Here is a 22,786-nt window from a genome sequence, read left to right as displayed (position 1 = left end):
TCTTTCCACACAGCTGCTCTGCTATGAATAATCCGTTGCTGGGCCCATAAATCAGAAAAAAATCATGCACCTCCTTTCCCTGATCCTTACACAAAGTCATATATTTTACATGAGGACAAACTAAATATTCATGAGGCTTTAAAAGGCTGTTCTGACTACAAGGTACTTGTTGGGGTTGTTTTTGTTCTGCCAGGTCAGGTTTGCTGGTTTGGGTTTATTTTTTGTCCTCCTAAGAAGAAATCTTTCTTTCCTCTTTGCCACCCTTCAGGCAGCAGCACTGAGCTCCCAGCAATGCTCCTCTGGACTCATATTTGCCGAAGGACTGATGAATTTGTCATTGCTGCTGTGTCAAGGACAGGCTGATGGAAGGTGTTGCAAACACCAAACGACACATCCCAGGGGAGATAGCAAGGCCTCAGAGAGTGAAGGAGCTCCTTTAAGGGTAAAGAGGCAATTCCACATCTGGGCTGGGGGCTCCTGTCTGGCTGGGAGTCAGGGTGCATGTTTCTGCATGTGCATCAGCCTGGTGCTCCACACTGAGGCCTCTGGCAAGACATGGAGACTAGGAAGGCAGCTGAACTGGCGGTATAGTACCTGTTCAAGAATGTTTTCACCCTGATTTATTTTAATCCATATTTTAAACAAAGCACCTACAGAGTCAATAGAGAGGACTGAGACCAAGGCTTCAGCATCTTCTGCTTCCCAGTGGCCAAGTGAATCTGGTGGGGGAGCAGCATCATGCAGCCACCATGGTAAGATGGGAAACTGGGAAGTGAGCTCAGGTTTCATCTGCTCAGCATCTGCCCTGTCCAAGACACTCTGCCTTGGCCATCCAGAGTCAGTGATGATGCTATTAGTGCAGGGAGAGCTCTCAACCCCCAGGAGGGTCACCAGATCCTGACAAGTGTGAAGAGGCTTTCCACCTATTTGCTGAATTAGCAGCTCCCAATAACTGAGAGGGACCAATCTCATCCTTCCCTGCCCTGGTCCCATCTGCCCTTACAGTAGTTTCGCCATTTGTGTGGTCACAAGAAAAAGCCAGTTTGACTTGCCAGGAAAGTGTTTAATTTATATTTCCTGAGTATAATTTTCCTGACACTAAAGTGAACTAAAACAGCTCACTGTGCTAGCAAACAGGTTTTGGAACCAGCAGAAGGTGAGAAGAGGAAACATGTGGCTGTCAGAGTCAGGAGAGAGGATTCAGCTCCCCTTTTCAGCAGCACAAGGAATACAATCAACTCAACCTGTAAATGTTAATCTACAGCTTACACTGCTGTGGTTTCTCTGCAGACAAGCCTTCTTCTCTGGTCATCCCCTCCATACATGCAGCCTTGCACGTATCTTCTTATTCCAGGTAATGAGTATCTGATCAGTGAACATAATTCATACTGTGTGGTCTTGGACTCTCTCCTTTTAGCTCTTTCATGACTGAGTGTCCCTTTGTCCTAGAAAAGCCCTTTGCCCAGTGGCTGCAAGGAGCCATTCTGCCTTCAGTTTCCCCAGGCCACTGCACACAGCCTTTAGCTGAGAAGCCAGAGCCCTGTGTGAAACATGCCGCTGTCAGGGATAAGCTGGGCTGGAGAGGCTGAGCTGAACCACTGGGATGTTTCTGGGTGCAGGGGTCCCTGTCACATTCTCACAAGCTCTTATGCTATCAGAGATCGCCTGTGTGTTCATCACTGTGAAACACAGCCCCAGTAGCAGCTGCTGCCTCTGCTGCCGCCAAGTTCTTGCAGGACAAAGGGAATGACAAAAGATTCTTCCACCAGTGAACTCCCTTCTTTTCACTTCCCTTCCTTTTTGCTCCAACTTGGAAAGAATGAAGCCAAGGCACTGCCAAAGTAGATGAAAACAAGGCCAAACACACACAGATGGTGACTCCACAAATTTAATTTAAAATCATCCTTTATTATTCAAAATATAAAAATTCAGGCAATAATGCCCAAAGGAACTGCACTGATTAAAGTTTCCTAATGTTTCATGGCCAAATCTTTCTGCTTCCACCGTGGGTCACTGGGACAAGAAGAGAAACCCCTCTGCAGTGCAGAGAAAGGTAGGGCTGTACCTGTGGTAGATCACTTAACCACTTACTTACTGACCCAACCAGCTTCACTTGAAGCAAAGCACCAGCTGTTCCTTACCCAATTAATGACTGCCACAGCAAATTAACATGGCTTTACACCAGGCGTGGATGTGGTCCGCAGAGTCCAGAATGCACAGAGCAATATGCTATTGCAAAAATAATCACAGTAATATCTTTACTGTTAGGTAGCATCCTTCATCTGGAAGGATGGTGAGGTCCCTGAGCACTATATGGGCTCATTTCATGCAACGTGCTCTGCAGCGAGGGGGTGGAGGGCAGGGAGGAGGGTATGGCTGCTGGTTCAAGGTAAAGTAAAGAGGAACTGGTCAGCGTGGCTCTAGTGTGGCAGAGATAGCAGCGACTAGACATGTTCAGTTCCTGCAATTCAAACAAGCAATTGTTTGTTTGGTTGTAAATCTGCTGAGTGTGCCTTCTCCCTGCCTTATGCACCACAGACCTCTCCAATGTCTCTTCACCTGCTATGTGGTGTGACACCTTGATGGTGTCACAGCTTGGTGCGCTGACCATTCTCTCCTCTGGCCACAGAGGACATAGCAAGCTGGAGGGTGCACAGCTGGCCATTCAGCTGCAGGGAGCATCCCACAGTGGGAAGAGACACAAGGTCAGGCTGCAGATGCAGAGATCCAGGTGAGGTTCCCACAACAAGGTGTTACTTCATGTTCAGTCCTGCTGGGCCAAGTGCTGCTTCTCAGAGTCCTTCCTCAGTCACTCTGTGCTAAGGTTGAGGCTCTTGCCCTGTCCCTCCGCAGTGGTTCTGCTTTGTGGGGTCCTGATGGCAGTGTGGCAGAATAACCAAGCCCTGACCTACCACCAAGTTTAAGTCCAGCCCCTAAACACTCATTAGTTTTGGCTCCACGTAGTTCAGGGACATTAATCCCCTGTAAGTTACAGTCCAGACAGATCAATCAGCCTGGAGGGCTTTGGGACACTGGTGTCTAATGCTGAAGCATTACACTTTCCAATTTTCCAACAATTAGGCTGCCATCAGATATTATTGACAAATAAACCATGCAATCAAAGCCCTGAGCCTGCCACACTGCTACCAGGAGGATCCATTTACATCTCAAGCCAGCTGCAGGATGCCTGGAAGGAGGAGACACAGGAGAGTCCTGCCTCAAGCACCAGCAGCCCCTGGTTGCCTTCAGTGCTGTTACAGGAGCCCTCCCTTTGTAATTATAGGACTCCCTCATTATAATTACTGTTATTTATATAATCGTGGTGAGTGTTTTCAGTGCTGTCAGCAGTCTGGAAAGTGCCCAGCCCCACTAGAGCCAAGCATTTCAGGCATTTGAGTGCTAAGAGTCTGGGCTTAAAGTACAACGGCCAAGAGCATGGAAGCTTCTTATCCTGGTGACATGGAAGCTTTATTTGTGAGATTTCTATGCCCTGGGATTGTAGAGGGAAAACATCAGGTTATCACTTCCTCCTTCTCTTAGACCACTGCTCTGGGAGCGTAGATCATGCCAGCATCACACCCTGCAAAGGCTGACATTCCCTGTCACCTCTGCTGGGTCACTGGCTGCAACAGACACTTCTGGCACTGGATCATGAGGCACCACCTAGTCACATGTCCCTGGGAGGAATCCAGTAATGGGCACATCCTCTGCATCCTCTGTTTTCTCTCTGATCATCTTGTCTGAAAATCTGGAGGAGATGGAGTGTTTAGAGAAAATGAGGGAAGGGACTGGTACTCCGGAGATACTGGTTTTGTGCCTGTGTCAAAGACAGGAATGAAAACAATGGGTTTGAGCTACATATGGGTAAGCAAGTGCTGATGTTTGTTGCTGGCTTCTTTGCATTTAAATAGGAAGAAATTCAGAATATTTCACTCAAAATGCAGAGCAAATTATATAAAAGCAGCAAGGAAAAGAATCTGAATGTTTTACTAGATGACAGACTGGCTAGAAATCGGTGTTGTGTTTGCTATAGAGAAGCAGAAACTTACCGGGGTCTTATAATTGGTATCAAAACCACAGGAAGCAATTCCTCTCTGCCGCTCCATACGATGTGGATTCAGTTTTTTGGGCACTGTGAAAAATGTAGAAAAACTGGAAACAGATGAGGCAAATGTAATAAACAAGATGATTAGAAGCAATGTCTTCCACGTGAGTTGGTCATATAGGGTGTGCAACAGAGAAACAGAGGGGATATGGTAAATATTCTCCTCTCTATGTGCAGCTGGTAGTCAAGGAATGCTGATCATTTATTTTTTTTCTCTTTGCTGCTCAGTATAGCAAAGAAAACTTGGTCCAATTTTCAGGGAAAATTGATCTAGAAACATTATTAGAAAAAAGGGCACCAAAGCACCACGGCAGGCTTTTTATGTACAGGATGGCTTCAAACAAACATCTCTCAAGAATGATGTCAGCCTACTTGATCCACTCCAGCGATGCAAATTTTCCTGTTTCACGTCCCCCGTGGACCTTCGGTCTGGTGACTTTTCAGCAGACATTTTTGGCACCCAGTGCACGGGGCTCTGTTTAGGTTTGGCAGCAATGACAGACTGGAACGCCGGCAGTGCGCGAGCACGGAGAGCAGCTAGAGCAAAGCGTGGGACCCTCCTACGGGGCATGTGAGAGCGCCGGGCTGTGACTCAGGAGCCAGCCGTACCTTCCACTCCAGGGAAGGTCTGGAGCTGGAAACTGCCCGCTCGGCACCTGCAGGACGAGCGCCTCCTCATCTCCCCCCCTCCCTCGCTCGCTCAGAGCGGCCGTGTCCGTCACCCCCGACCCGCACCTCGCATCGCCACGGCCCCACGTTACTACAACCCCCGTCGCCCCCTGCACCGCACAAAACGCATGCGCCAGCCGGCTCCCAGCGTGCCCCCAGATCCGGAACCTGCCGGGATTTGTAGTTTTATTCGGCAGGTAGGACCTTTGCCAGGGACGCAGCCGGGGACTCCATTTCCCGTGGGCCTGCGGAGCGGCGCATGCGCCGTGCAGGCAGCGGGGCGAGGTGGGGGGGCGCGGGGCAGCGCAGGTTCCCGTCTGCGCTGGCTGCGGCCTTCACTGAGCGGGGGGGCGGCCCCGGCCCGGCCCCGCAGGACGATGGACCCGGCCGAGGCCGTCCTGCAGGAGAAGGCGCTCAAGTTCATGGTGAGGGGCCGCGGGGGTTGGCGGAGGCGGCGGGGGAGGGTGGCTACCTCTGTCGATGGAGGGGCGAGATGGAGCGGGGGGCAGTGGGGAAGGGGACCCGGGCCTCGGGGCTGGGCCGGGCCGGAGGGAGCTGGGCTGGCGGGCGGGGGAAGGTGGTGAGCGGGGCCCGGGGAGAGGAGGCGTCCTGCCTACGGGGAGGGCAGTGAGCAGGGTCCCCAGATCCGGGCAAAAGGAGAATTGGGAGGAGGGGGAGGGGGCTGCAGGTGCCACCTGGGAGTGGGAGAAGTTAAACTGGAGTGAGGCAGGAACTGGCAGAGGGGCCCACAGGCACCGGCAGGCTTTGCGCATGTAATTCTTGGGTTTCTTTCTTTATTTGTGCACCTTAGACTATCCCTCTGTAATTTTGTTTTTCCTCCCATTCTACTTTGAGATCTCTAAATACTGGCAATTGAGTGTTTCACCTGCTGCTGCAGCAGTGTATCAGTGATAGTGACTGCGGGGAGCTCGTACATTGTTTAGGCTTTGAGTTGGCCTTTGGTATGGAAACCAGTACATGCATCCAAGGTGCTCTTCAAATATGGCTAATTTCCATAGATTTGAGGCATTGTATACTTAAACTGTAGATTAATTCTGTTTTTCATCCTTCGTTGATATTTCTAAGGGTTTTGGCTAGAAACTTAAAATTTAGAAATGAAAACAAGGTGTTGCCAACTAAACTGAATGTAAATTTCAGGTGCCCCAAACTGTTCTTTCCCTAAGGCTATAATTTAAATGACTGGCAACACTTGCTAAAAGTTTGTTTTGGATTAGTGCTTCTAGTGGCACAGAATTAAACTTGAGTTCATCATGAAGAAGGAATTCTATTAGATCTTCAGAACATATGCCCAAAATGAAATTGAGGAAACTCTAGTTGCAGATTTTAATTTCTAATTGAGCTTCAGAACACTTGTTTGGCTTTTGTTTTTTAATCAGGACGAATTTGTTTCTTTCATGAGACTTTTTCACTCATTTGCTAGTAGTCTCCAAGTTTGTCAGGTTTATAGAGTCTCAGCTAGGCAAAATGGAAAAATGCTATGGACACCTAAATATGCAAGGTAGCAATTAGTAATAATGAATGGCCCTCTTTGGTGTGGGATTGGCCAAAGGAGTGTCACAGATCCTGCCGCACTTGTGTTTGGCCAAGCTTGCTAATTACAACCTGCCTTTAGATAGTGAGTTTCACATCCCAAGAAGTTTCTGCTGAAACATTCTTGTCTGCTGCCAGACAGCATCGTGAACGTGCTACGCTGACTTCTCATACATTACTTTTTTCACCCCCTGTGCCAAGATCCTCTTTCAAGGGCTTAGTCCAGGTGGTCTGAGATCATCTCTAAGACTGGGCCTGGAGGCTGAGGGAATCCCTGTCCATTCTGCAGCTGGCAGTGTCCCACTCAAACAATAGACTCCCTGACCCTGGGGAGAGTCATAACCATGAAATGAAGCTGCTCTTCTGGGATATGCATCTGTTAAGAACACCTGATAAAGGGAAGAATTATCAAGAGAGGCTGCACTGATAGCTGAAAGCTAACCCATGTTCTTTCATGTTTTATTAAAGTGCCTTTTGTATGCAAAATGCTGGTAAAGCATGCAGTGAAAGATTTGGCTTTCCTCTGTCCATTCTGAACTTTTTAGAGTATTTTTGCTTACAGGTTGAGAGTAGAGGAAGCAAAGGTCTTGTTAAGCACATCTCAGGCTTTTGCTTTAGGGTGCATTGGTCCAGAATGTGACTCTTTAATTCTGCTGATGGAGTAAAGTGTTTGTCAGGCTTGATGGGGTCTTCTGGTGTTCCTGGAAGGGCTGCACAGGTAGATACATCAGGATACACGAGGAATTAGTTGCAGGTATCATCTTGGCCCTCCTAGGAAATGTCTTTTCTCTGCCTTGTAGCACTCAGACAGTCCTTGGGCACTGCAGTAATGGCACTGATACAGTTATCCACACAGAGGTAGCAGATCAGCTTGTGCATCCTCTCAGCTTATGCTGAATCATTCACAGTGGATTACCTTGTCCATCTCAGTGTGTGGTGTGCTTCATTTGCATCTTCCTTATTAGGTGGCTCACAGTTTGGCTTGAGGTGGGCTTTGCTATTAATTATTGATTTTTCCTGAGAGCTTCCCAAGGAGCATTGTAGGTAAATAATCAAATACATTTTGGAGGTATGAGGCCTATTATCAAAGGTAGGAGAGACAGTTTTGGTTTTGAAATGTGTTTGGGGTAGTTTCATTTCATATTGAAGAGCAACCCTCTAGGTAGTATTTTTTTTACTCTTCTCTAGAAAATATTTTTTTCCACTTAAAAATGTCAGTACTTAATTTTTGACATTAACTTTGAGCAGCTCTCTTGAATCATCAGGTATGAAGGAGGATGGACCTGGTGATTTGATTTTCATTTTAATGTCCAACTCTAACAGAAAAGTGTCATGGGAAAGATTCATCCAGTGCTAATATTTTGAATGAAATTATTTTCATTGTTTGCATCTACATTTGATGCTTTGAAAGACAAACAGTACTCTGTTGTTTTTCTGTATGCTCATGTTTGTGTAACTTTTTGATGGGAGTAGAAGGCATCTGCCTTCTCACTGGCTGCTGTTGGCTGGATTACTTGCCAATGAGGCAGTATTGCATTTAACTGATATCTGGTACTAATTTCCTGGTTATCTGTGGTCAGGTACAATATGTATAATCTAATATTTAAGGTTTAAGTGATTTATTTAATTTAATTTGCTTACTCAATTTACCTCTGTCTTAATAAGACCTAATTTATTCCTGATAATAAATTGCTGTGTATTAACGCTACACAGTACTAAGCAACTGCTCACAAAACTGCTGTTTTCATGGTGAATTAATGTCTTGCATCATGTATTCTGCACATCATCTTTCAAAAGTTTGGTGTTTTTTTTTTTTGTTGGTTTTTTAAAATGAAAGATGATTCATAGATTTAAAATACAATCTTTTAAATTAAATAGTCCACTGTTCTGCAGCTGCAGCAAGGATTTCACCAGAGTGGAACCTTCATTCACTTCAGCCTGTTTTCTTTTTTGTATGGTCCTACTGATAAAAGTACACTCTTTATAAAGTACAGTGTATAAGAGACTGATGCACCAGCTACAGAGAGAGGTGACTGTGCCCATTAACCTAAAAAAATGCACACAGCAGTCCCACCCAAAACCCCCTGCCATAGAAAGCTCTGCTTTTATGCATTCAGGAATATGGGATTTCCATAGTCACGTAGTGATCTACCCAAGATCAAGAAATTGAGGTGCTCAGTAAGTAACTTTCAAGTTCAAATAAGTGTTTGAAACTGTAGATACAGTATTTAAAGTATGAGTGTGATAGGCTCAACTGAGACTTTCATTAAATGTCATATAAAGTAAATTACATAAGCCTGCATAGAATAGTAGATATTTTTTCGAAGTAGCTTCAAATGGTTCTGTTAAGTATACGAATGTTCTGATGATTATCTTTTTAATTAAAATGAGAAATCTTTGTTTAAAGTGGCATTCTTTTTTACGACCTGTTACAGTCTCTGTAACAATCATTTCTTAAGTCTGAACGTTTTTAATTCCAGGAATCCATTTATATAAAACTATGTTTAGACTTAATTAAGGAATGATTCTTTCAAAGCTTGTAAATAGCCAGGAAAAAAGGGACAGAAAATAAAACTGACATTCACTCTTAACAGAATGATTGTTACAAGGTATGTAATATGCTATAAAAATACAATAAAGCCCTTTTTATAAGAGTTCATATTTTTTGTTCCTCATTTTGAAAGGTATTTAAGAAAAATATCAAAGCTCTATGAAGCAACATCTGTTTTCTTGAATGGACTAGTGACAACTTCAGTTGTGTTTAATTAGCAGTGCTTGGAACAGTACCTGACCAGTGTGGGGTCCCATCTAGGACCATTTGAGAGGCAAAAGCTTGATACTTAAAAGAGCTTCACTTTCTCAGTTTTTATAAATTAATTAATTTGAATAATAATTTACTTAATTTCCTGGCTCATGAGTAGGAAGAAGTCAGTCTGAGTGTTCTTTTTTTTCTGTTTCACCCCCAAAATACCATTTTCCTTTTGGTTTTGGATGATTGGATTCTAGGAGCTGCTGATGGGTCTTCCAGTTTCATAGCAGAACCAGAGCCTTCTGGCTGTGTTTTAAGATGCATCTGTGGGGGTTATTGTTTTTGTTTTAGTTTTGTTTTGTTTTGGGTTTTTTTTTGGGATTTGGGGGTGCTTTTTGTTTGTTTGGGTTTTTTGGTGGTTGGGCTTCTTTTTGGTTGTGGGTTGTTTTATTTTTTAATGAGGGAAAACTCTCAAGTTCATTAATTTTTATATTTGCATGTTTGTAGGAGCTCCCACATAACTGGCAGGTAATATAGTAAAGAATAGTCAGTGTAATTGAAGGCTGAAGGATAATAAAGTTGGATTTTTTTTTTCCTGCTGTGTGCATGTATGTTTATATATGGAACAGATGGACAAAGGCTTATACTTTAAAAGAGGCTCTGCTTACACCAAACCTATGTCATTCTTGGTGTCAATGGGACCAGGATTTTTAAGACCTGTTATTTTTTAGCTATTTTTAAAAAATCTTTGAGAACCTTGCAGTCTTCCCAGTAACTTATTTGTGTCATGGACATTGTGGTAGAGAACCCTGGGTATCCAAAGCAAGGATGTCATCAAAGCAGTAGAATAATTTTGTAAGCTGGGATAACAGAGCATTGCCTTTTAAATGTGGGGTTGAAAATCCTTCTTGAATATTAAACATTTCAATATGTATATTATAACTATAAATACGCATTTTCCAGTTTTTCCAATGGTACCGAAATAGCATCCTGTTTTTTTTGATATTTGTTGGGACTAGTATATTGTATGGAAAAACATTGATTAATTTTCTTCTACCCCAAACTTCATGCTGTAGATTTTTCTGCACTTGATGCAGGCCTTTGGTACTTCAGTAACTTCACCCTCACTTCTTTGGTAATGTTTCATTTCAGCCACTTTGCTCCATTAAATGTATGCAATTAGAAAAGCAAATGGCAAATTTGCTATCGCATCACTGAAGTATTTAGTTTGATAGACTTAAAAAGCCAAATTTGTTGCACCATGCTCTCCGCACTGTAATATGTACTATAAACATCAGAGAGAATAGGCTGACCTTAATATTTGCTTCTCAGACTAAATCGCCGCCTTGCAGCAGTTATTTCCCACTGAATAAAAAGTTTAATTTCACGCCCTGATTAGTGCTAGTATGTGCAGGTGGATATTTATTTTATGCAGCTAAACTAATCTGCCTTGGCAAATTATTTGCCAGTCAGCAGAGCTATAATTCCTCATGAGTATTTGGTACTAAATTATCATTCTCATTAGTAAGATAAAGCAGACTGTTCTAACCACGAAGTTTGGTTAGGCAAAGGGCTTCCTAAATAGTCATTGGAAGATACAAGGTGTGCGGTGGCCTCAACATTCTCAGTATCCTAAAATGGATTGTGACATGTAAAAAGAAAATGAGGATTTCAGAGGAAGAAAATAAAATTATTCCATAGTTGTATATCGTGGTAAGATAGGAATGTGCAATGTTCAGAGATTACCTTAAGAGGTGCCTAATGAAGAAAAAAAATCAAATGGTCATCTTTGGTTGGCCACTTCAAGTGGAATACTCCAAGTTCTGATGTCTGGGCCATAAATCAGATGAAATATAAAGTTATGTTGTTTCCTTCTTCATTTTCAGTGCTAGTGGCTACTGAGGTAGCAGAAATAATGACTTGAGACAAAAAGTTAAATGGTTGAGGAAACTTCCTGGTCTGGTCTTGTTTAAAATTCACTTCACACTCTAAAAATTTTTTCAGTGGGGATCAGAAAGTATTTCCTGACGTACAGATTTTGACTGGATATGTTTGTCAAGTGAATGTGTTCATCCATTATTTTGTTCTCTATGGATTTTACTGTGTTGGTAATTCGTTTGTATTATAAAATGTGTTAATGAAAGATACTTATTTTCTGTTAGAAGGAGAGTAATTTATACCTGGAAATTAGGGATTCTCACTAAGTATTGTGTGAAGGGATTCTGCTAACTTTTTTTCATTTGTATAGGTTGCTATATATTCTTGTCATATTAATTTTCTCAGTGATTACTGCAACAGTATTTATGGTCACATTTAAGACCAGCAAAACCAGCAAGCTGAGCAACTTGATTTTTTTTGTAGAAAAATTTTCATGCTAAATTAACCAATGCAGATGGAATAGGCTGTTTTCTCACTTCCTTGTCTGTTTATATTGTGTCATCTTAAACTCCATGCATGCTGGTGAGATTTGTGTAATATTTAACTGTCCTCAGTAGCAAGCTTAACTGGTATTTCCAGTACTGAGTATTTTCTTTAGTCTTCCTCATTTCTTCCTTACAATTCAGGAAATGCTCAACTAGGCATATTCTTTATACATTTTAAGTGATTTTGCACAGAAGGGCTGAATCCACTGTGTGTTCAGCTGTGGAAACTGAAAATTAATTGTAGAATAGCAGTGGCTGCAGCTAAAGAGTAAGTGCTCAAAATACAACTAATGAGCAATCAAACATGAAGCTGTTTCCCTGACAGGATACTGATTAGTGATGTGAAAAACTTCTTGATACCACAGAAGTGGTTGAAAATAAACATCCTGGGAATTACATTAAATATTTTCTGCTTATTAAGCAACAGACCTTTCTAATGCCATTTTTTCTGAGGTGCTGAGGAAGTCTGGTGTTGGACAAATGCTACCACTGCTTGCAGAAAGAGAAAGCTGAAGCTCAGAAATCTGCCGGGGGTCGTGGACTGGAGGAATTTGTGTAGGGATAGCATACGCTGTTAATAGAAGGCAGAATAAAAAGAAACCAGTTCTTCTAATAGCTACCATTGTGCTTCTGACCATGTTTTGGTTAATTTTACAATTGGCTAGCCACCTGTTAAGATAACCCATTTTATCATTAAACAAAATTAATTTTAAAAATGGCTTGAAACTGTCTTATTTTAATGGGATCTGAATATTCTTAGTTTTAATCTGCCTCATGAGGCTTGTCTTTCTTCTGGGAAGTACATTGTTACATCATTAAAATATCATCCCCTACTGAGAGAGAAATCAGTCCCATTCACTAAATGGCAATGCTGAAACAATGACAAGTATTTCTAAAAACTGCATTAAAATTCATTTTTTTCTCTTTGCTGTGCAAGTTCCATGGTCCCATTAACCAATGGGTGCTCAGCCTATTTGCCGCTGTGCATGCACAGTCAGATTTGTTAGCTGGGATGGCAGAAGGGTTCAGAAGCAGACACGATGACTTACAGTTTTAAATTATTTCACTTTTCCACAATGATTTTGCTTGGAAGCAAATGACTGATCATAATGTTGCACTCTCTAGCTACTTCTAGTCCTCCTCTGTGCTAAAAACTGAGAAACATCTGATTTAATTTTCCTTCCCCCACTGCTGAAACAGGGTCTTGTGCAGTCATTTTGATGAGAGCAACAGAAAGGAGAGAATGAGGAAGAATGGGAAAGCTCAGCAAGGGGTCTTTCTAGTCTTCTTTGAGGAAAGGACAGAAGTGTTTACAGTCTGTGGGCAGGAGCCATGCAGCCTCTTGGCAGAATCCACTGGAGTAACCAGTTTGGACTAGAAGCAGCAAAAAGGCCTAATGCTGGTTTAATTTGTTTCTTCCCATGGTGAGAAGGGAAAGGTTGCAGGGGCATGCTACAAAGGAATGAAGTTCTTAAGTGCAGTTGAATGTTAGCAAAACAATAGTGTGTTCTTTTAACTATAGTCTAGATGGAGCTATCTTCTTCAGAAGGACCTGGAGCAAACCGGATCTGAAGAAGATGGTAGAGAGGGAATTTGGTTAACACCAACCAGTGCAGAACTCTGGTGTGAATTTTTTTAGCTGGCTTTGTGCCCTACATGGGATTTTTCAGTTTGTAGGAACACTCTCTCATGTTATGTCCATCTTAGGACATAGTTATTCTTACAGAATGTAGGGGGTTCTTTTCCCCCAGATATAGTGAGATGGATGAAACACTGTTGAGAAAGGTGATGGCAGTCTTTGCTTGGATACTAATCAGGGCTGGACTGTACACTGACTAGAAAAGAGTCTGAATGTTTCCATGGTTGCCCATACAGCAACCAGAACAGTCTCTGGTTGTTTCAGAGAAAAATGGTCTATCATGAAAGTCTGTCATACAATGTAGTCACTCTTCCTCTCTACACACATCATTTGTAATTTATTGTGAGAGCAATACAGAATGGAGCAGTGTTTATGTGGGAGTTGCTCTTAGTTTATGGATAGTTGGCCTTGAATTCTGTCTATTAGGAAGATGTTGGCGATTCTCCAGGGGGGTTGTTCATTTGGTCTACTCAATGCCCTTCCTTCTTATATGTCAAAACTGTGAGCATGATTGAGAAATGCAGCCAGCTATCATTCATCTCCTGCAAATTAGAACAACGAGAAGGGGGTGTAGTCTCAAGAAACGATGGATCGATCTTGTTTTCGAAGATGAGTCTTAGAAGCATCTCAACAGAAAAAAATTCAAATAATGTTAACAGCCTCTTCAAATGTGACAGAAGGTGTTTCTTTTTTCTAATATATTTTAAAATCTACATTTCCTTTTCTTTTTGTAACTTTTTCCTTTTTATTTTTCCTTCTCTTGACTAGGATGACTCCAGTGAAGTGTATTGCTCTAGTACTTTGTTACAGCTGTTGCTAAAAGCAAGCATAAATACCCCGAAAATTTTTTACTGCTAAGAAAATATTCCTATAATCTCACTGACTTTAAAATAAGAATTTACATGGAGATGATAAAGGGCCCATCAGTGAGAGGACACGTTGGTGTTGGCTTGGAATAGGTTTTATGGGTTCAAGTCTGATACTGGTAACTAAAGTACTCTCTAAAGCTTTCGCAAACTATTGAAAGCAGTAGCTAAGTGGAATTCTCTTTGCTATGACATTGCAGAGCTATTCCAAATTTGACTACTTTGAAAGTCAGAATCCTAGTTCTTATTTTCTTGCTTAACTCCATTCATGGCTAATTCATTCTCAGTTGTTCATACGCCAGTGTCCTTGAGCTTAAACAGCTCTCCTTGTTCCCCTGTGTTCGTCTGTAGATATTTGTGGAGAGCAATCATATTCTGCTCTGAGCTGGATCTGGTCAGGCTAAACCAGCATTCTTTAATTCTGCTATAAGACAGAAGGATCATAGTTTTTGATCATCTTAGTAGACCTTTTTAAACAGCAGCAAAATTTGATTAGTCTTCCTGAAACACGAATGACCAGAGCTATACAGAACATTCCAGGAAATATTTTATAGATTCCTTGCACTAAAGCAGTGATCCTAATTCCTCTCTTCTGGGAATTTTTTACTTTATACAATATCCTATAGTAGTATTTGCCATTTCCTTGGCCCCATCTTATGGGTGAGCCATCATTATCTAATAATAATAGTTACTCTAATGAGTAACATATCCCAGGGCCTCTTTTCCTCTTCTCAGGTACTGAGTTCATAATTTAAAATGGAAATAATGTAACTTTGATTTCTGTTCATCATGTGTCAGTTCTGTTACCAAATTTCTAAGATGTTTTGTCCTATATATTTATGATGTCTATTTCATTAGCACATTGGTAATTCTTGAGTATTTTAGCTATTAGTGAGAATATTTAACATAATTTCAAGAATAATAAGAGATTTCAACAAGGATCATTCTTTGTACAGCTTAGTGGTTCCTTTTTCAAAATTGCCTGTGGTGCACTACAATTTTTAGTTTCTTAGCCTTCTTGTAACTCTGGTATTAATCCTAATCCTCTTAATTTTAACTAGTAACTTCCTACATGTCATCTCAAATGCTTAACTACTTCTAATTTGTCTGGACTTCAGTGATCTTCTTAAAGAAGAAGATTGGGTTAGTCTAGCACTAATTCTCATTTGTTCTAAATTGGGAATAGATTTACTTAGCCTCCCATGGTGACTGTTTCATTTTGGCTATAGTTATCAGTACTCAGTCTCAGTACATTTCCTTTCTTGGGAGGCTGGACATATTGTTTGTCTGTGTTTTAGATTTTTGATTTTTGATTTTTTGGCCAGCCATTTCTGCAACATTTTAGATTCATTCTGGTTAGAATTACAGATGGTTGTCCTGTGTGAGGGTGCTACCAGGGGCTGCTCTTTAGGTATCTTCAACTATTGCTGTTGCCCCTGCTTCATTCTGGCATTGCAGTCCTCCAAGACAGCACGTGATGCTTTGGTGTTTCTTGGTTGAAGGAGGAGTTTGCTTTAGTTAAGCAAAGCAAAGGAACATTTGCATCCTATGCCAGGAATTGAGAACTGTCATGGAGCTGAACTTGGTACAGGGTATTTATGTAAGGAAAAGAAATTTAATATATTTTGGTAAGTTTTTCAGACAATTAGTTACAGATTCCAAATTACTTCTGATGGGTGAAAAGGTCCTGCATTGTAATGGTAGCAGAGTGCTTTGTGAGTTAAATGTATTTGGACAGAATGACCATTCCTGCAGAAAGGAAGTGATTTATTGAACAGGAAAATACTTGGCTAATGCTGGAGCCTGCTCAGAAGACAAGAGCTCAGTAGCTAAGCAGAAAATCTGGGGGAGTGCTGGAGTGTGCTCTTCAAAGTGTTTCCTTCTCTTTAGAAAAAAAATGGTATTCCTTTTACAAATTTGTCTGCTTTATGTGTGAATGGCAGGTTTCCTTCCAGGATATTTGGCACAGACCTGTAACCCATCTCTCCTGCATGCTTTTTGTCTGTTACCTAAGATTCAACAGGAGATTGGGAAGGTAAAACGTTAGTATTGTAGTTTCTTACGCTGTTTATGGAAATTGTAGTTTTCCAAACTTAATTTGGTTTACCTTGGCTGTATTTTTTTTTAAAAAATACAGGACTTTCTATTCCTGATGCTCTGAATTTCAGTGAAAAATTAGAATCCAAGTGAGCTCTATGACTTTTCTATGGACATACAAAAAAGAGACACAATACTTGGAAGGCAGCAACTTCATTTTGTTGATCTCTGGACAAGCTTCCAGCTTATACATAAATGCTTGCACTGTGAATGTTGGAATGTTGCTGTTCTTGTTGGATACTTACCTGGCACAAATTCAGAAAGTAGCATGGGAAATGGCCTTCACCACAGATCTTGCAGTTCTGAAGAAGGCTGGATATAGTACTTTAATTTCATATTTAAAATGTTAAATCATTGGGAAATCAAGTCTGGGCACAAAGAGAATCTCCACACTGCTTGAGTAAGCATGTTTGTGGATCTTGCTGTTACTTTGTTCAGAGATTAATGGAGTGCTGTCACCATTTGGTTTTCAATACTGTAGCTTAACATTCTTGTGAGCCCTAAAGAAGATATCCAGGTGTTTCATGTTACAGAAGTAGTTTACCTGGTTGCTGCTGCTCTTGCAGGATATAAAAAAACCTTGCATCTATTTATCTGTCAAGGAGTATAAATAGACACTCTCCAGTGGGAGTTGGTTTTGAGCAGATCTCAGTTGACGAACTCAGGCAGATTCATTAAAGAACTGGAGTAGCCATGTTCACCACGTGCGGTGAACTCATTAAGTTCACAGGCAGTCAGAGCCTACTGTTCAAGAGTGCTGTGTCCTTCTGAAGGAGTTTGTATCAAACTGTGAGACCTGACAGTCAGCTGACTTAGTGTTTGTTCATTCTTTCTACAAAATCTCACAAAGGACACACTTAAATACTGGCAACTTAAGCTTTTAGGATCAGGTAGCTCATGGGTTTTTCTCCTAATAACAATGAAATAATTTGAAATCAAGTTTTGTTGAGCTGTGGTCCACAGATCTAACTGTGCCTTATTTTGAGTATTGCTTTGGGCAGTAGAGTCAGGGATCTGTTTGGGCCATGAAGTTGTATATTCTGTAATAGGAATTCAGTTTATTGCTGTAATGAATGCAAACTCATTACAAGTTCTAGGCCACAGGGGATACTTTCCTTTGCTGTGGAAGTCATCTCAGCCGGACAATCTTCAGTGCAACTGGCCATGCCCTTCCATGTCAGTGACTGACAGATCTAATTCTGCTTTTATAGCCGAGAGCCTGTTAGTTAATGGAGTTGTGAATATTGTTACTCAGAGGCAACCTTCATAGTATTAAAATGCATGATTCCTGTTCTTCACTTGATATTTATCAAACAAGGTGTTGTATCTAATGAATTCAATGCTATTGTAAAATAAGTACTGTGTGTAGATCATGACTTAAAAGAAATGGCAATATAAGTAGCTTCATTATTGCTTTGCAATGATGGAGAGAGATGGGTTTAGTTTGCTTGTTTAAGTCCTGTGTGATGGAAACCCAGAGTGAATGTCTTCTCTGAGGGAACAGCAAGCATTATGGGTGATATGATCAGATTAATAAGATCCTTAGTACATACATATTTCATACAGGTCTCAACTTTTTTCCCCCCCTCATTTCTTCTTACATGGAAGTAGATGAAGTGCAGAAGCAGCAGTACTGCCTTGGAAGTACCATAGTAGGTTTCCTTTTATAATTATCATTCTTGACATATTTATCCTTTCTTATGGAAGTGAAGATGCAGATATTTAAGAACCCTTCTTGCACAAAAAAGCTCAATTTCCGCTCAGTACTTAATTAGCACTTGTTTATGACACAGCATCTGATTTGATTTTCGAAACAAATTGCACAGTAAAGAGGCTGATATTTAAACTGTATAGTAACCACAGCTCCAGCTGTGACTCAAATCTTGTAAGCCTTCAGGGGTTGTGTTTAGGCTTAGAAAATAGGAACTCAGGCCTGTAATTAAATGTCCTCTGAAAATCAGCCTTGGTAGAGAAGTGGAGAGGGTACCACTGAATTTTAAATTACTGACTTGTTCTCAAGAATCATTCTGTTGTTCTGGACCTTGCTAGAGACTGCAGAAATCAAATGGTTTAAAAATGGAAGAGTAGATTACTAAAGGGAAAAAAGGCAGGGGTTGCAGACAAAGAAATGAGCAAAGTAAGCTATTTTGGCTCCCCAGTTTATAGACATATGCAATATATTTAATTTTAATATATGGCTAATGTATAGATAACATATTCTGTGGACACCAGAAAGACTAGAGAGAGAGTAAGGACTTCATATGCAGTAAAATTGCATTTTAGAACTGTGAGTAAGGTGCTGATGGTTGTGGAATAAGCCATTTATGGTAATGTAAGGCTCATTTTTAAGGCAAGGCCTCAATAATAAATATCAATGTCTTGGAAAAGGAAGTAGACTAGGTTAGATTACAAATTAGTCCCTAACCTAAACCAAAACATGAAATATTCACAAAATAGCATGATAGAAATCAGTAGTTAGAGTGCTTTTAGAGTTACTTTTTGAGGAAAGCAATCACTGTCAATGCTATTGAAAAAGAGCAAAATTCCCCTAGCAGCCTGACTTCTAGTCAAGGAAAATGCTGGAGCAGATGCTAAGAGAAAATACTATGCTTATGAGTGGTATTGAACCATGAGCATAAACGATGTGTGCTCATGAAAATACAAAAATGAGTAGGTCTTGCTGGGCAATTAATTGTATTGCTGGTGGAATTGCTTTGAATGGATCATAATCATGGAAGATTTTAGTGTTGATTTATAAATTAATACAGCTTTCAAACAGGACAGTTTTCTGGGTCCCTCCCACATCTTTTTAAGGCTGAGGGGAAGAGGGGCAATTTTATTTTTTTTTAATTGTCAGTCTTACAGTCCTGTCTGCTGTCATTGGGATACTGCAATTCAGAATATTTTAACCAGATGTATTACTTTAATTGCCTCTTTCTGCTGTAGGATACATTCCTAGGGGTCATTTACAGTGTGCCTTATAGAACTACAGAAATTCAGAATTTAGGAAATTGGCTAAACTTTTACAACCAATCATCACTCTTATAAATTTTAATTAAATTATACTTTTCTATTGTGCTTATTTTGATGTAAATGGGGGCTCACTTGTGCATATATCCCACTTTAATGGCATAAGCGGCAGTATGTGGGTAATGACACACATACCTTGTACTGGTAAAATTTGCTTCTCTTCTATGCAGTCTGTCAATTCTTCTTAGATGAGAGTAGGTTTATCAAATGCAGAGGAGACATAGCTCATTGAGAGGATTTTGCAGATATTTGCAAGTATTGAGGGATGAATGATGGGTCTTAGTTTCTCCTATTTTTATGTTTCACTTGTCAGCATTGAAAAATAAATTGAGTTTTTGGTAGCTGCTAATCTGCTGAAACTCCTGATTGCTTTTATTACAATACTCAAACAACTTTACCTTCTAATCACAAAAAATTGTGTTGGTAAGTGTTGTGTAAATAGAAATACAGTGTTATCTTTACTACTGGAAACACTTCTGCTGAGGAGTAATCCTGTTACTGGTAACAGATCTGTTAATACAGTTACATATTTGCAGGACTGGGGTCTTCAAATGAAATGGTTCAAGTCAGTGTCTTAAATCAATTATTCAGACTGCTCTGGACTGATGGGCTAGCAAATGGTCTGAATAGCTTGACTGTTATCCTTTAATTTGTAGGTTAGGTGACAGAAAGAAATGAAGTAATTTTTCACAATTTGTTGCGAATGCAATTTGTTTCTATCATCACAACAATTTGTTCTGTGAACTTGGGCACATCTGAGAGTGGTATTCAGGTCTCTCTTCTTCTGACACCAATTTCAAGTGATTGTTATTTCTGCTTGTTTATGAGGACTCTTATTTTTATTTCCTGAATAGATGCATACTGGGCTATGCTACTTTGAAAAAGAAACTGAAGCACTTGAGCCAGAAGTAAAATGTGTATTTCTGTATTGTTCTTGCTAGATATGCAGCACTTCATATGGTTTCTTCCATTTCCAAAGCACATGGAAATGTCAAGAGCTCCTCTTAGCAAACCTGTGAGGTGGGTTAAATGAGTGTTGTCCCCATTTTACAGTCGTAGAGAGACTAACCACCCATGACGTTAGTGCTGAAGGAAGGATCAGTTGGAGGATGATGCTTCTAGCTGTGTGAGAAGTCTCCTAAAACATGGTTTGTTAATGTGTTAAGCATTGCAAGTCCAAACACAGCAGGTGAATGCAGTAACCAGACATACTTGACTTTAATTTATCAGCACAATGGTGGTTATTAAAATTCATGTTCAACTGAGATCATTGGCTAGGACACCAGGGCATAATCTTACTACTGCTTTGAAAGATTTAGGAGGATTTAAATTCAAACTGGAGAGAAGCAAAAATAACAAGTGCTCAAAGTATACTGTAAAATCCTGAGTGTGTACTTCTCTTTAGAGGCAAGATTTTAGTCTGTTCTAGTCCTTATTTTATTAATAATTTTATTTCTTTAATGTATATTTAATATATATTATTTTATATATTCATTGTCTATATTACTATTTCTTTATTAAATGCCCACCATAGATATGATAGTTTATCATTCAGCCGTAACACTTTTTTTCTTTCCAAGAAATTGTACTTTTTGTTGTTACGAGTACCGAAGCGGATGCAGTTTGTACAAACTAAATATTCTGTTGACTCAAGAACAAGTGAGAGTAAGCTCATCTTCACTAGAGCCATTCTGAAAATGAGTAAGCTTCTTCCAGCCTTCCAGGAGGAATGGTAGGGGCACACATCTGATTTGGAGGGGAAGTACTGTAAGTTAAGAAAGGAATTGTGAAGTAGTTTCTGGGAGTAAGAAAAGTCTCTAGGCTTGCTGTTTGCGGATATTCTGTCTGGTCCTGTTGCTTAGATATGATTTTAATTTCTAAGTGTCTCCTTTTTTTGAGGGGGAGGGGGAACACTTGAATCCACTTGAATATGGAAGTATCTTTGAACTACAAATAAATGTCACGCTAGGCAATGTTTTGGGGTTTGTTGCATGTTTTTTCCTAGCTGTAAGTTATGCTATATATGTTTTGTGCTTCTAGAGCAATTTGATGTCTTGCCTTTTCTTCAATCCAATAAAGCATGAAAACAGTAAATGAGGGGGGAGGTTATATTTGTCTGTTGATTTGAGGCATAATTTATGGCTGTGTGTAAGTACAGTAACCTGTTACCGTGGTATTAAGGCTGCACCTCTTCAGGAATTTTCTGTCATCTCTTCATGTTGTCCAGTGTCTGCTCTGACCATGTTGAGGATGGTAACTGTGAAAGCACTCATAGCTTGACTACTGCTGTTTTGACACCATTTGCTTTTTATGTAGTGTCAAAAGCATTAATGACCATTAGTCTTTGCTATTGCGCTCACCACAGAGGCTGTGCTTATCCAAGCATATTTTTGTGGAAATTAAAAATAAATACCTATATATACTGAACTGAAATGTAAAACTGGAAAACAGAAAAATGGTGACTTTATTAAAAAGTGTTCTTAAAGCAGCTGATATCAGAGCAGTAAACAAGAACTAATCTGGGGTCTAAATCTTAGTATGTGCCTTTAAAAGATCTGCATTGTTTAAAATGCTCCAGAATTTAGACTTAGGTTAGCTAGGTCCCAGTGTAAAAGGAGGTCTCTCTTTATGTCTATTCTCTCCTAGCCCCGAATACACATGCCAAAAGATGGATTTCAGCTTATATCTTCTGGATACCAAGCATGGCTAAAGCAGGTTGGACTGTATTATTGTTATTCATCTCATGTGAGGGACCGTGTTGGACACCTGTGCTTGTCTCATTAGTGAAGTACATAAATGAGGGTGTAATGAAGTTACAGTGCCATGTTAGCTGATACCCCTCATAGCCATCACTGTTTTGTGTTTATGCATGCTGTGTTTGTATAACATTTTCTCACCAGTCTGATGAATGTGCACTTCCTGTAAATAAAAGTTCAAAATGCAGTCACCTGGAAGCGAAGAGGGTCAGAGTCTGAAAACAAATCTACAACAACAGCTTGAATTACAGAATTAAAATGGGCCTTCAAACACAAAGCTGCATGGTGGTGGTGCTGGTAATAATGAGGAGGCCACTGGGTTAAAACTCAAGAGGATTGCATCTAGCATCTAATTCAGATCTGCCTGGGTGAATCAAGTATGGACACTTACTCACATCACATAACAATTGTGCAGTTTGACACAGTCTGACACTGTGGGGAGTCCCCACTCGGAAGTGGCCTAGTGCTATATTACTCTGGCTATTATTAAAGGCCAGGCTTTAGATGTCTCAGCAGTCTGCCTCTAGCAATTGCTGTCAGCTTTTCACTTTTGTGAGTGAAAAATCCCCCTTCAGAAAAAATTGCTTAATTTACAAATGGCCTGTACAGATCTCTTCTCTGATGAACATACATATATGATGAGTCCTGTGTCCTTGAGAATACACAACTTAAAGTTGCTGTTTCTGTAGAAAGCCAGAATGTGTTGTTATGGCAACAAAAACTGGAAATATGAAAACAGCAGAGATAAGCTGCATCCCGTTGTCATGGCAACTGCAGTTGTGAAATGACAAAACATGGTGATGAAGGGATCTTCAAGGTGGTGCCGTGAGCCCAACATAAACAAAGAGCCAAGTCACTTGAGCAGAGTGTGAGAATGAAAAGCTGCATCAGCAAATCCCCT

General features: G+C 40.6%; 1 protein-coding gene and 1 long non-coding RNA gene across 7 annotated transcripts in view; one reads left to right on the top strand and one right to left on the bottom strand.

Moving 5' to 3' along the window:
- Nucleotides 1-2,302: 2,302 nt before the first annotated feature.
- Nucleotides 2,303-4,771, bottom strand: LOC148183793 (uncharacterized). Its single transcript, XR_015773234.1, has 3 exons — nt 4,478-4,771; nt 4,050-4,152; nt 2,303-3,817 (listed from the first exon to the last, which is right to left on the bottom strand). It is a non-coding gene; the product is annotated as an uncharacterized LOC148183793 (long non-coding RNA).
- Nucleotides 4,772-4,902: 131 nt separating this feature from the next.
- The window catches only part of BTRC (beta-transducin repeat containing E3 ubiquitin protein ligase), a 115,883-nt gene continuing 97,999 nt past the window's right edge, over nt 4,903-22,786 (top strand). For 2 of the 6 annotated variants that reach the window (XM_014250527.2, XM_088059863.1), the window contains exons 1-2: nt 4,903-5,199; nt 21,776-21,844. In XM_014250527.2, coding sequence (XP_014106002.2) covers nt 4,903-5,199; nt 21,776-21,844 — 366 coding nt within the window. The remainder of the gene's footprint in view (nt 5,200-21,775; nt 21,845-22,786) is intronic. The other 4 variants (XM_088059866.1, XM_088059865.1, XM_014250523.2 and 1 more) reach the window with 3 other exon arrangements.

Source organism: Pseudopodoces humilis, chromosome 9, assembly GCF_049639895.1.
Source record: "Pseudopodoces humilis isolate 2021_Gansu_Grassland_sample_001 chromosome 9, ASM4963989v1, whole genome shotgun sequence".
Lineage (NCBI taxonomy): Eukaryota > Metazoa > Chordata > Aves > Passeriformes > Paridae > Pseudopodoces > Pseudopodoces humilis.
This window is presented reverse-complemented; position numbering and strand designations above follow the sequence as displayed.